The 14764-nt window shown below is 36.0% G+C and overlaps 1 protein-coding gene across 1 annotated transcript in view; it reads right to left on the bottom strand.

Annotated features, from left to right (window-relative positions):
• Positions 1-332: 332 nt before the first annotated feature.
• Positions 333-14764, bottom strand: part of RAD51C (RAD51 paralog C) — a 28721-nt gene continuing 14289 nt past the window's right edge. Inside the window, exons 6-9 of the mRNA XM_069602634.1 lie at positions 9247-9313; positions 8475-8535; positions 2562-2622; positions 333-1954 (exon numbers count right to left, since the gene is read on the bottom strand). Coding sequence (XP_069458735.1) covers positions 1838-1954; positions 2562-2622; positions 8475-8535; positions 9247-9313 — 306 coding nt within the window. The 3' untranslated portion in view covers positions 333-1837. The remainder of the gene's footprint in view (positions 1955-2561; positions 2623-8474; positions 8536-9246; positions 9314-14764) is intronic.

Genomic DNA, 14764 nt, shown 5'->3' with positions numbered 1-14764 from the left:
ATCTATTTGAGGACAGGACTTTAGGAGGTAATTAATGTTAAATGAGGTTCTAAGAGTGGATTTCTCATTAAGAATGGTGGCCATATAAGACAAGGAAGAGAGAATGATCTTTCTCCACACATATCCACCTAGGAAAATCTTTGTGAGCACACTGTAAGCAGGCAACTGTCTGCAAGCAAGGGAGACAGCCCTCACCAGAACCAGACCATGCTAGGACACTGAAAAACCATGAGAAAATTCTGTTGTGTAATTCAGTGGCATTTTGTTATTATAGCCCAGGCAGACTGAGTTTATAACTAGAAAAATAAATATCTTTTCAGCAATAGCAACAATTTTGAAAAGCTATGATATGTAAATTTTATTTTAAAAGTTGCAAACAAAAGAAATACACTTGGCTTTGTCTATATTCAGAGTCCTACAGTTCTTTTAAAGTACAGTGTTAATAATGCTTTATAAAATGAGCTCTTACAGTATCTGATGCCTGGTAACACTGATATTTATCACTTAACAACCCCCTTACTCTCCTAATGTTATGATTTGACTAGACAGAATATAAAATGACAAGTAAATTTTTACAATGACTGCATTAATTATAACAAAAATATATGCCTTAAAGTACTCAAAAATAAGATAGCTACACTCGGTTATCCTAAAGTAATCAATTGAAATTTGTCTTAGATAATTAGGATGCCCATAAACCTGATTTTCCTGGGATAGTCCTGATTTATGTCCTGGTATAATGGCTAGCAGTGCCTTCTTTTGCTTCTTAAAAAGTCTTTGCAAACTATAGTTAAGATTGTGTATAATCAATTACAGAATAATTACTTGTTCAAAATTTTATGAATTTAGTGTTCAGTCTGGGACAGGAAATACCAACTGTCACTAAAATCTGGAAAATATGGTTGTCACATTATATAATATTCAATCACTTAAATAATTTTCTTCTCTAGGAGTCAAAGTAAATCTTGTAAATGAATTAAGAAGTGCTAAGATGAACCAGGTACCAAAACATTTTTAGACTTTGAAACGACTCAAGAATTCAGATTTTTAATTTATTCAAGCAGTGTTAAGATTATTCAGAGGAAAATGTCAATACACCTAGAACTGGATCACATCATGTTTCAAAAATACAGAAAGAAATGACTGTGAGCTTATCAACCTGAATATTCTGGAAAATGTATGTTCCAGTCAATGTTCTAGATGGGATAACCTAAGTCTTTCCTTTAACATTATAAAATAACATTAAAAAATGAACCAGTGACTTCAATTTTAGGATTGAGGTCACTAAAATCAGAGTGGTCATCTAAAATTTGTATCCTACCCATCAACTGAATGTAATAATATGCTGACTCATGGTGCTGGCTTTTCTTTATAATAGAAATAGGTCATTTTTAAGAGTTATCAAAGCTACATTTAAAGAGGAGAGCACAACGGTGATGTGAAAAAAAAAAATCTTTTCTTCCTAGAAATGTCTAGGCAACTGGCAAACAAATGAGGGGAAAAAACAGTCTGAATAATAAATTCAGATTAGCCACAAGAGATCACCTTTCCACATGTGCAAAACACAATACCTGTAACATCTCTACTCAATGTTATTAACAATGAAAACAGGGTCACATATAACTATAGAACACTACTTAATTTAGAAGAACTCTTTCAGAGAATCATATTTGTTAAGTAGTTTCACTTAGTATAGACCTGATTTGTTCATTCACCATTCACTTAATATATAGACCTAACTCATTCACACCTTAGCGTGTTTATACTCTAAAGTAAGAGTCTACTACTTGTAAACATTGCATCTCTCATAGCCTTAATACATATGTATACTTTGAGACTACTCTTTGGATTCCTGTTCTTCCTCTGAGTCCCGCGATCGCTTCCGGGAATTCAATGAACCTTCTGTTTGCAATGAATATGCAGTAGCAACAACAGCATCTCTAAATCCCTGAGGCTGCAAGATGAAAAAGTATACAAGTATGCTTTAAGAACATCTGAAATAACAACTGGTCTTCCAAATACTTTAAAGTAATAAGAGACCTACTTTATTCTTGGGATAGAAGTTATCAACCACAGTGAGTGAAGAGGATAAACCTCAAAGACAGGTGTCCAAGCCAGGACTATACTATTTTTATCTAGAGTCTCTTATGTATTTACTTATACATACACATATGCAGAAATAATAGTGCATTATAAAAATAATCTCTAAAGGGCAATCCTAACAAACTTTATGGTAGCTTTACTGGAAGAAGTGAAAGGAAGTATCCCACACGCCACAAGGCACGGCTGAAAAAAATCTTTAATACCCTGACATTACCCAGGACATGGAACACACTATCCTACAAATAAGTATTTCCTCTGTTCTTAAGAATAAATTTCAGTTCAATTGTGACTATTCTTTATATATACTACTATTTTGGGGATAATGTTCTAAACATCAAAATCTGTCCTCAAATATGTTCACTGCCTACAGAAGTTAATAGAAGCAATTTGTAAATGCTTTCTTCAAATAATTACTGCCCACTAACACCAAAATCCCACTCTAATCAAGTAATACTGACTGTGATCTGAAATGGTACTGTAGATTCCTTCTGGCTTGGTGATTTGTACAATGTCGCCAACCTGCTTAGAGAAAAATAAATACAAACACATGTCTTAATTAATTAGTTCAGATGACTGAGTTCATAATTTAAATTTATAGTTTTTCACTATAATTCTATTATTTTGTTGTCTAAGAACACACAAAGAAATATAAAAAACATTTCCTTAAAACAATAACTATGTATATAATATATATAACTATTACATGTAATAACAATAGAATTGTTTGCATAACTGAAATTTTAAAACAACCTAAAGACAATGACTAATTCAAATAAATTATTTTATGCACAAGATACTGTTACATGTAAAATAAGGTGGAAGAAAATATTTAATGAGATGGGAAAATATTAATAATATACAAAGTATAAGTTATACTGTATGATCCCACATTCATGAGTAAGCTTGCATACATATTTTACAGAGAAAAATTACTAGAAGACTACAACCACAAAGTTAAGTTGCTATTACAAGGTAAAGGTTATTTTTTTGTTTGATTATCTGTATCTTTCAAACTTTCTACAGTAATTGTGTATTTTTCATGTATGAGAAGCATTAAGAATTTCTTGGTATGCAACTGAGGAACACATACTCATTATACTAATACAATCAATCTAGGAAAACACATTCTTTCAAAATGAGTATGTTCAGAAAAATCATTGTCATAACAGGACAAGGTCTGATTAGGTACAATTTTATTGTGTACTCTAAAACTGAAAGCTCAAAGTGGTTGAGAAATAAAATTCTAAATTCTTATTAACTATGCTCAAATACCATAACAGCAACAAATACAGCTGGCCCATGAACAATGCAGGGTTAGGCACACCAATCCCTCTGCAATCAAAAACCTGAATGTGCACGCATGCCAAGTCGCTTCAGTGGCGTCCAGCTCTTTGCGACCCTGTGGGCCATAGCCTGCCAGGCTCCTCTGTCCATGGGATTCTCCAGGGAAGAATACTAGAGTAGGTTGCCATGCCCACCTCTAGAGGATCTTCCCAACCCAAGGATCAAACCGGAGTCTCTTATGTTTCCTGCTTTGGCAGGCACATTCTTTACCACTAGTGCCACCTGGGAAACCCCCAAAATCCAAATACTCTGCTACAAAAATGAACTGATTGAGCTATCCAACAGCAGGAAGGTGAGAGAGACTTAGGACTCAACTCCAGTTCTTTTAATTCCACATATTGTGATCTCGCTGGCTTCCGTCATAGCTCAGTTGCTAAAGAATTGGCCTGCAAAGCAGGAGACCCAGGTTCAATCCCGGGGTCAGGAAGATCCACGGCAACCCACTGCAGTATTGCTGCCTGGAGAATCCCATGGACTGAGGAGCCTGGCAGGCTACAGTCCATGGGGTCACAAGAGGCAGACACAACTTAGTGACTAAACCACCACCACCAAAATGAAAATACAGAAATTATATTTATCGAAAAAAATACATCTATAAGTGGACCCATCCAATTCAAATTCCTGTTCATGGGTCAACTTTACGAGCAAAAACTTTTAAAGCGCCTTTAAAAAATTACTTTAGAACTGATATAACTTATTCACAAAAGCTCAAGGTAGTAGCTACAGCTCAAGTGTCTGACAGATGACTAGATAAACAAAATGTGGTATAAACATACTATGGAATATTAGTCTTAAAAAGGAAAGAAATTCTACCATCTGCTGAAATGAACCTTGAAGACATTACACCAAGTCAAATAAAGCCAATCACAACAAGAACAATATTGTATGCTCCCAATTATATTAATGAGTGCCTAGACTAGTCAAATTCACAGAGACAGAAGGTAGCATGGTGGTTGCCAGAGGCTGGTGTGGGGGGAGAACAGGTAGTTACTATTTAATAGGCATGGAGTTTCAGTATGGAAAGATGAAAAAGTTCTGGAGATGGATGGTGGTGATAGTCGTACAATAATATGAATGTACTTCATGCCACTGAACTGTACAGTTACACGGTTAAAATGGTAAATTTTATGTTATGAATACTTTAACACAATTTTTAAAAACTGATATAACTGTATACAATGAAGATTCTAAGTTAAAAGAAAAATCAGACTCTCTTAAAAGATTATTTGTTTACATATAATATAATGTTGATTTGTTTTCAAAGATAATATACGAAGGCCATTTTTGTTTATCGTCTGTTATTCTCTCAGTTTTGAAACTGCCCTGCTCCTCAGGCATAATTCAAAAAAGAAGCAATTAGAGACCATCATCCACTCACTAGTTTTTAGGTTTGTTTTTTCAGGATGAAAACAGAAGAATTAAAAATGTCATCTTTGTAATTTCAACTGTATGCATAAATAAAATAACTGCAAAGTAATATGTAACATAAGAATGTTACGTTAAGGAATTATGTTAGTTGTGTTAGGGAGTGAAATCATCAACTTTTATGATGCTTTAGGGTTGACTGTCTATCTTTAATGCAAAACAAAACAGGAAAAATAGAGGCACCTCCTTAAAATTAAAAAATCACATTTTGATCCAATAAAACAAAAATTAGCTAATCTTCTGAAAAATGAGTATCTAAATCACCTCATATCACCATATGCCCAAAAAGGTACCCAGTATATCCGACTTTCCTGAGAAAATTATTAAAAAGGAAATAAGCTTTTAAGAAGCATTTACAAGTTTTATTAAGAATACTAAAGTCAAAGGGACATTACGTATTCAGGTGGAAAAATCTTCCTCGAATTTCTAGGTAAAAACAAAATTTATTTCATGTCTGCATCTCAAGATATCTTTTTAAACAACACACTGAACTGAAGAATCACTTGGCTCATGGCCCCAGCTGAGATGAAGCTTAACATATGGCTGAACTGCATAGTTTAGGTCAGGAAGAAACAAGACAGAAGCACAGTTTGTGCTCTAAAGCTGAGACACATATGAAACAGTGTGTGGGGGTGTTGATGTATTACTCCACTCTACCACCAGATCTTCTTGGCAAAGCACAGTATAATTCTGAACAATCTTGGCCTCATATTATCATGAATATGCAAATTGGAGGAAAACCCACACAATATACAGGACAGAGACAAAAGTATTTCTTTTAATAACTGTTGAAATGTTATTCTGTTACTAGCCAAACGGTAAAAATTCCGGTGAAGAACAGGGACTGAGGCATGAGATGGGACACTGAAGTTCAATCTCAATATAAATCTGGCTAGTCAAGGTTTTCATTTTTCTGCTCAGACTAGAGGTGTTCATTTTTATAAACTATTTTCCCCCAGCATGAATTTATATTTCCATCCTTTTAAGACACTATATTTTAAAAAGTATACAAGATTTCATGCCACTTTAATAACTTAAAGATATCTAACTTCAAACAATGAATAAAACAATGTTGATTTTATTAAATGAAGTCAACTACTTCTGATTATAACAAAGTATGCATACTACTTATCATATATCCACAGCCCAGGAAAAAAAGGTTTGGAAAAAAAGGTTTTTACCTAAAAAGGAGGATAAGATGTACCTTCAGATTCACTAGCAATCAGTGCAGTAATATAATTACTTTCAAGAAACAGCAATTATAGGAGAAAAGGAATGGCCTCTTATAAAGCCAGCTATAAAATGTGGATACTGTACCTATGTCATAGTTATTTTGTAAAATAAAATGAAATTTTATGTATACACACACACAGAGTACTTAGTACAATAAAGAACAGTTAATATTCAAAAAATGGTAGCTGCTACTTTTTAATCTTCCTGGGCCTTGATCTTCTCACTGTTAATGATGATAGCTATAGAGCCTTCGAAGAGTTACTGAAGGACTCGCAGACATAGAGAAAAACTGAGTGGTTACCAGTGGGGAGGGGGAGAACAGCAGTATAGGAGTAGGGGATTAAGAGTACAAACTATTATGTACAAAATAAGCTACAAGGATATACTGTACAATACAACGAATATAGCCAGTATTTTATAATAACTTTAAACGGAGCATAACCTTTAAAATTTTTGAATCACTATACTGTACATCTGTAACATATAATATTGTATATCAACTATAGTTAAATTTGGTTAAAAAGAGATATTGAATGGATTATATGCAATGTTGTATATAAGGTACACAGTTAAACACCTAGCACAAGCAAGCCACTCATTAAAATAGTATGAGATATAAGAAAAACATTCCTAGAGCAGTAGATTTCCGTTAAATCTATCTATTCAATGTCAGCGTTCTACACCACTAATTCCTTGGGAAGGATTAGTAAGAGGCTGAAGCCATAAAATGGTTAACTCTGAAGAAAGTAAGCATGATTTTCCTACCATGCTCAGTTGTGTCCGACTCTTTGTGACCCCATGGACTGTAGCCTCCCAGGCTCCCCCTTCCATGGGATTCTCCAGGCAAGAGTACTGGAGTGGGTTGCCATTTCCTTCTCCAGGGGATCTTCCCGACCCAGGGATTGAACCCGGCCGGGTCTCCCACATTCCAGGCAGACGTTTTAACCTCTGAGCCACCAGGGAAGCCCATGCTAACTTCTAGGATTTGACAAAGGAAAACTTCTCCTTCTGATGAGTGCATAAACAGATGAAAGAAACAAAGAAAAAGATGGAAGAAGCATCTTTCTTTACTCCTATTTTTCTCTCTTCTTAGATGTATTGTTATTGAGTATTTTAATACTAGAACAGTAGAAGACCACTATAGTACACTTGCTCAGGGGGAATTTCTAAAAACATTTAAATAGTGAGATGTACTTTACAGAAAACCTCAATCTGGAAAAATATAAACAATACGTTCAAAAGACTCATCTGGAGAACTGTTGCCAAATCTTTACAATAGGGTTTGTCGCTGAGAAAAGAACTGCTTTTGTGAATTCAGTATACAATGACCTATTTATAGAGTTGGGGGATGGGAGTCAATGGCAAAGCACTATGCATTATGGAGGGAAAAAAGTTACCTGAAGTCTTTGGAAATGCCATCTTTCAAAGCAACGAACTGCATGAACTAGTTACAAAAGATGTACAGAGATGTAATCAGTTCTGCTATGAGCTCAGGGTCAGTAAGACCTAACTTGGTCAGGCTTGATTTTTTTCACTTTGTACAAGAATGAAGAAATGCAGATAAAGAAATAGTATATCTGACCAAACCCAGTATGTGTTAAAGCAATCCTTTTTTTCTTTATCCACATGCTGTCTCAATTTCCCCATTTTACTGGAGCATTCCCAAACCAAGTTTTCTTGGTTATACCAATTAATTTCAAAGCAGAGAGGCTGGCATAAATCTGACATTTCTAGGCTTCACGGCTTTCAATTGCCTATTTTGAAGAAAATGAAAAGTGGTTTGTTCACTTGCTTAGTAGCTTTAAAAACAAACACAAAGGTTTCATGCTGCCATAGTTTTATTTTCAAGAATAATACTTGTGAAAGGCAAGTAAGTAACTGGATAACAAAAGTAGGATAGGGAAATATAAAAGAAAACGAGAATAGACATGATTTCATATAAGAAATATATTAAGAAACTAAGAAAAACCATCCTATTTTCCACATAAATTAAAGTCCTAAGGCTAACCTCAAAAGTTTTCCTTTTGTCCTGATTTTACTCTTCTTTCAATCCGTTCCAGGAACACAGAGTACTCACCTCCCTCTGCATGGTTAATAAATGGTACTTGATTTCAAAGAGCTTTAGAAGGTGGCATTCTTTGGCCACCTACTCATTTCAGGTGCACCCCATCATTTAAATACTCCAAAGAACTTCCTATGTAGCTAACTGTGCGGTATAACAACATGTTTTTATGCCTGCTTTGGGTGATGAAGGCAACAGAAGCTTTAGTTCATGGGGCACTGTAAAGAGCATTTGGCTCTAAGGAATTGATAAATGTTCAGTGTAATTTACCCAATATTTAGAATCACTAACCTGTTTCTATACTGACCTTTGCTTTTGGTCCCAATGAAAGATAATCCGTATTGTAGCAGCATGTCCCCAACTTTCCCCTGAGGGAAAAAGAACAGGATAACTGAGTAGATTGTAAGTCTCTCAGAACGCCTCTGACCAAAAACAAGTTTCCTTTACTCAGTTTAACATAATGAAAGTATATTTAGTTTCAAAAAAGCCAGGTACATGGCTAACATCCTGAAATTAATAGATTTTTACCTATCCGTGGAAACACTGCAGAGCATTATCGCCACCCTCGACCTGCTTTCAGAAAACTCAATCTATTTGTCAATCTTCCTTATCAACAGGCTTACTGACATATTTTGATCACCAGAAGAAAAGCAAAACCTGACAGAATATTCTTGAAGATTTTAGTAGAAATAAATCTTGAAGCCTTGTGTCCTAATAAAACCATGAGTAAGGTTAGAGACAGAGTCATAACCTGAGTTATTCATTACAGTGTGATTTGTATTTAAATGGATTCACCCCTTCTCCTGCTTAAGAGTGTGTGATTTCTGAGAACAAGAATCATCTTATGAATATACTATGGACCTGACACAAGAGTTGCTAGAGAGTAGATGCTCAATAAATGTTAAACAATTGAAAGGCAATGAGTCAGTATCTCAGGGCACTGTGTTCCACGCTAAGATTTATCAGCAAATAAGAGAGAGTCTTCTCTGCTTTCATGGAACTTACAATACTCAATAAGCATCATACCAAAGAGGTAGAAAAAAATGTATTTAACTACAAATGTTGGATTAATTGCCTACCCAGTGCAGGAACCAGCAAGGCCTGATTTCTATCAAACTTTGTTGTCATCTGATTGGTTAAAATTACCTACAAAAGCAAAATATGAGAAAATTAGGTGAGTCTCCCCCCAAAATTACAAGGTCTAAAGACACCATGTGTAAAAACTTAATAACTAGGAGCAGTGGAAACAAGGGAATCTGTATTCTTTATCACTATTGCCTCTCTAGAATATATTTATTCAAAGGAATATAAAATCCTTAATAAGTCTCTGGCAGGCCAGTAGTTAAGACTATGCTTTCAATGCATCTTGGCCACAGGTTTGATCCTTGGTTGGGGAACTCAGATCCCACATGCCGCATGGTGTGGCCAAATTAAAAAATAAAATCCTTAATAAAATTAACTCAGTGTTTATACTCTTAGGGGAGAGACAGTATTACCATTTATGATTTTACAGGAAAAAAAAAAAGGAGACCAAGGCAAAGAATGAGAAGAGATCTAAAATCATATAGAGAGCACAGTATAATTAAAAGAACTAGGAAAGAATAAAATCCAGTAACAGATCAAATGACCCCAAATTATAACTATACTAGACTGCTCAGATAATAGAGACACAGGTATTGTCTTATTCATAGATGGCCTCAAGGCTAACGATATTGCTAATTCTTTTACATATAGTGGCCTACAGAAAAGATAATATATTTAAAAAGATATCAATTTTATTTTTTTGGTTTATTTTTTGGCTGCACCACATAGCCTATAGGATCTTAGTTCCTCAACCAGGAATCAAATCTGTGCCCCCTGAAGTGGAATCTCAATTCTTAACCAATGGACCACCAGGGAAGTTCCACAAGATAGCAATTTGAAACCAGAGACAAAAAGTGTTTAAGGCTAACTGAACACAGTTAAAAGTCAGATTATCTGGCACCTTCTCATCCAAACTTCTCCAGAAATGGTTATTTTAAATATTGTTCCAATATAGATCTTCTCTCCAGAAATAAGACAGATAACTACTGCAAGCTGAAACTGGTAAGAACTTCTAAAAAAGCCATGAGAAGAGATCAAAAAAAGTCACCAATTCTTTAAGAAAACTGAGAAAGAAAAGGCTATTTGGCTGTTCCCACCATAGTGATCAACATCCTAAAATTTTTATCTACAAAGGAGAAATCTGTGGTCTGATTTCAGTCGGGTACAAACTGGATGACAGCACCTTCCTCTAGTCTCTCTCCTCTGAATGGCATAGTGGTCTTCCCATGTGTTACCTTACTCCAGGTATTTTAGAACAAGCTAAGTAGGAACTTAAATTGGTAATTAACTGAAATATATGTCTAACTGGCATCTACAACACGTTGCATAATACTCTTTACATACTACCAAGTGTTTAATCTTTAGCAAGTGGGATATTTACTTACACCAATATGCCAGGAGCCAGCATGGGAGATCCCACCCATGACAAGGTCATGCAGGACTCGAGGGACTCCCTGGGCCATCCCACCCATGACAAGGTCATGCAGAAGAGTCCTGATTAAGCAAGGCCTCAGGACTTGATGGACCCACTGGACCTGCTTGAGCATCTACCCCCAAACCAGAATCTGTCTGTCTTACTATTCTATGTCTTTCACTAGCTCTTCTGACATTAGCAGGGGGCTGTCCCCCACCACCTTTCTCTGCTAAGAGTTAACTTAGGGCTTTAGTTAATAAATCTCCTGGGCATGAAAGGAGTGTTTCAGACCCCCTGGTAGCATTCTAGCTTACTTGGCAGGTTTACCTAGACTCTTGCAACATTGTTGAGCCTATGCTTGCTGCCAAGTTCTCACATCCCTTTTTCATTGTGTTCCTGGGAGTGCATATAGTTGAGATGTAGAAATAACAAGCAGTAGCTTTAGCATTAGCAACATTAGACTTTGAGTTAATAAGTTCTTTCTTTGCTGTAACCTGCTGAATCTTTGCTCCATAAAAATGTAACTCTGTACTTTAAGGGTGACACAGGCTAAAAATTTAAGGGAAAATTATTGTTCTGGCTGACCAACATTTATCAAAAAGAGGTCATGGAATATCAACAGGCCTCCAGGACAGAAGATGATGTACAAAAAATAAGACTCTTATAAGAAGGAACCTGATACCGATAAAAGTTATTACTGATGGAATGTTGAGTTGACTCTGCATTTTTCACCTTGCTGTATGTACAACTCGGGGTATAAAAGCCCCGAGGAAAATAAAGTAAAATGGGCCTCGCTCACTGAAGGTTGGTCACCTCATGTCGTTCTTTCCTTATCTCTTTCTCTATCTTTCTTCATTCGCCGACGTCGTCCCTCCTGAGGATATCCCTGGACTCTGCTGAGGCTGGACCTCGGCACCAATACCTTTTGATTAAAGGTGCACTATTCAATTCTGCAACCATTAGCCATATAGCTTTTAAAAACTAAATTAATTAAAACTAGAAATTCAGTTCTTCCACAGCATTAGTCACATTTGAAGTGCTCAACAACCATGCAACTATTAAATCAGACTGAGCATTTTCATCTTTACAGAAAGTTCTATCGGACAACATTGCTTCACAGACTATTACACATCTTACACATTACCCACGACACCCCTCGAGGCAAATGTAAACAGACATGTTGGCTTACCAGTTGTTCAACATCCCCGAATCAGAATTTGCATCACTAGCAAATATTTATAAAATAATTAATACTCCTTCTGCAAAAATGTTGGGTTTACCATGATACAAATGAAAGTTATTGTGTAATTATTCCAAGCTCTTAAAGAATGAGTCCTGGGACCTCCCTGGTGGACTAGTGGTCAGGATTCTAGGCTTTCCCGCAAACTGTGACGGATGGTGCCAAGAAAAAAAAAAAATGCATCTTAAAGTAGTGAAGTAATAATCACTTTGAAATTATGAACTTCAGTGCTTTAAGAATACTTCTGCTGTCCAAATGTCCTTAAATGAATGAACAGATAAACAAAATGTGGTATACAAATCAAATCCAAAATTATTCAGTCATAAAAAGCATACTGATACATGCCACAACATGGTTGAACCTTGAAAATATTATGCTAAGTGAAAGAAGCCAGACATAAAAGATCACATATTGTATGAATTTATATAAAATATCCAAAGAAGACAAATCCATAGATACAGCAGACTAGTGGTTGTTAGTGGCTATAGAGAGGGTGCAATGGGAAATGATGGTGAACGGGTATGAAAGTTCTTTTTGGGGTAGTGGAAATGTTCTAAAATTAGATAGCTGTGATGGTTGCACAGTTCTGGATACACCCAAATGCACTGAGCTACACTTTAAAAGGGCGAATTTTATGGTATATTAACTATATCTAATAGGGCTGTTAAAATTTTTTCTGCTAAAAAATGAGTGTATCTCTAAAAGGTAAACTATACCTCAAGAAAAAAAAGTCTATCTTCTATTTTAGCCACACACACAAAAAAGGTATAACTGGAATCTAATCAGGAGGAAACATCACAGAAACCCAAACTGCAGAGATATTCTCTAAAAGTACTGGCTTGTATTCTTGAAACACAGCAATAGCACAAAAGTAAAGAAAGGCAACTAAAGAGATATGACAAGTTAAAAGCAATATGTGATTCGAGCTGGCAAACTGAACTGGGGAAAAAACTGTTATGAAGGACATCACTGAGATAAGTGACAGAACTAAAATATGGATTAAATATTAAAGTTGCATAATATTAAATGTCCTGAATTTGATAACTATACTCTGGATACCATATGAGACTACTCTCATTCTTAGGAAATATATGCTGAAGTATTATTAGACAAGTGGGCATGATGTGTGCATATATTTTTAACAGTTTAGAAACATATACACATAAACTCTGTGTGTGTGTGTGTGTGTCTGTGTGTGTGTACAGAAAGAGAGTGGGGAGAGAGAATAAGAATGAAAAAGCAAATCTTGGGAAATGTTATATGGGAATTCTTTATACTATCCAAATCAGCAAAATTAATTTTATCTTTTCCCCACTGAACTATAAACAACAACAAAAAAGAATTCCCATTCACTGATGTACAGAACATACTTTGGAATACACTTTCTGGGAGCAATTTGCTAATACATATGCTTAATATTTTCAGAAGTAATTGGACACATGGACAAAGAAGCATATATTAAGTTGTTGACTCTAACCAACGGGTGACATTTCATGTTGTCTAGACTACTCTTTTTTTTGCAGTGGTGGCAGGGAGGAGCTGCACTTCACAGCTGGCGGCACCTCAGCAACCTGACCAAGGAATGAACCTGCGCTAAGGCAATGAAAGCCTAGAATCCTAACCACTAAGCCACTAGGGAACTCCCTAGATTACTTTTTTGATCAGAAAAGATGAAGCTCTCTCTTAAAAAACAAAAGCAAAAACCCAAGCAACTATACAACCCATTATCCTTGAGTGCCCCCTACTGGGGACTCTTCACTAACACAATGCTAAATTACAAATTGGGCTTCCCAGGCAGCTCAAGGGGTGAAGAACCCGCCTGCCAGTGTAGGAGAATGGTTTGATCCGTGGGTTGGGAAGATCCCCTGGAGGTGAAAATGGCAACCTTCTTCAGTATTCTTGCCTAAAAAAAAATCCCTTGAAAAGAGGAGCCTGCCTGATGGGCTACAATGGGGTCACAAAGAGCTGGACACGACTGAACATGCAAGAAATTAGAAATTAATGACAAGAAATAATTCAAGACAGGACACCATGTTCTGAGCATATGCAAAGAAAAAAAAATTAAAAATTCAAAAAAAATGTACATTTTGAAGTGTGTGTGTGTGTGTGTGTGTATCAGTGGTGGGATGAAGCTGCAGAGAGGGAAGTGCAAAAAGGCAGTTAAAAAATAAGTTTTTACCTCACTCCTTTTTTATCTCTTTACTTCTGAGCTCATCTTTACCTCTCTCCTGACATTACATATCTGGAAGAGTTAGCTCCTCCTCTAAATATCTAGGCCGTTTACACAATTTTTCTACCCAACTGAGTGTGTGATTCTACATTATGTATTAATCAAAGACTCAAGAATAAAAGAAAAATGGCAATGTTGGAAGAGCTTACCTGAGAAACATCAAGTATATTACAAAGCAAACAATGTAATTATCAAAGGTGGCATTTCTTTATCAAACAAAGTCCATTTTTATAATTCAGCATCTTAATTATGCTTTTTACTTCCCAGGAAAACTGATACACAACATTCCGACTAGATTTAACTTGTTTTACAGAAACCAAACTGAAACAAAACTACATTCACAATTGTACACTGGGGCTTCCCTGGTTGTCCAGTGATTAACAATCCACCTGCCAATGCAGAGGACACGCATTCAACCCCTGGTTTGGGAAGATTCCACATGCTGTATGGTAAGTTAGCCAAAACTGCTGAGCCAGCATTCTAGGGCCTGCAAGCCACAAGTACTGAAGCCCACGCACTCAGAGCCTGCGCTCTGCAACAAGAGAAGCCACCACAATGACAAGCCCTCACACTACAATGAAAAGTACCCCTGCTTGCGGCAACTAGAAAAAGCCCATGTGCAGCAACAAA

This window comes from Ovis canadensis, chromosome 11 (assembly GCF_042477335.2).
Source record: "Ovis canadensis isolate MfBH-ARS-UI-01 breed Bighorn chromosome 11, ARS-UI_OviCan_v2, whole genome shotgun sequence".
Lineage (NCBI taxonomy): Eukaryota > Metazoa > Chordata > Mammalia > Artiodactyla > Bovidae > Ovis > Ovis canadensis.
Note: the sequence above shows the minus strand (reverse complement) of the source record. Positions and strands in the feature narration are given on the sequence as shown.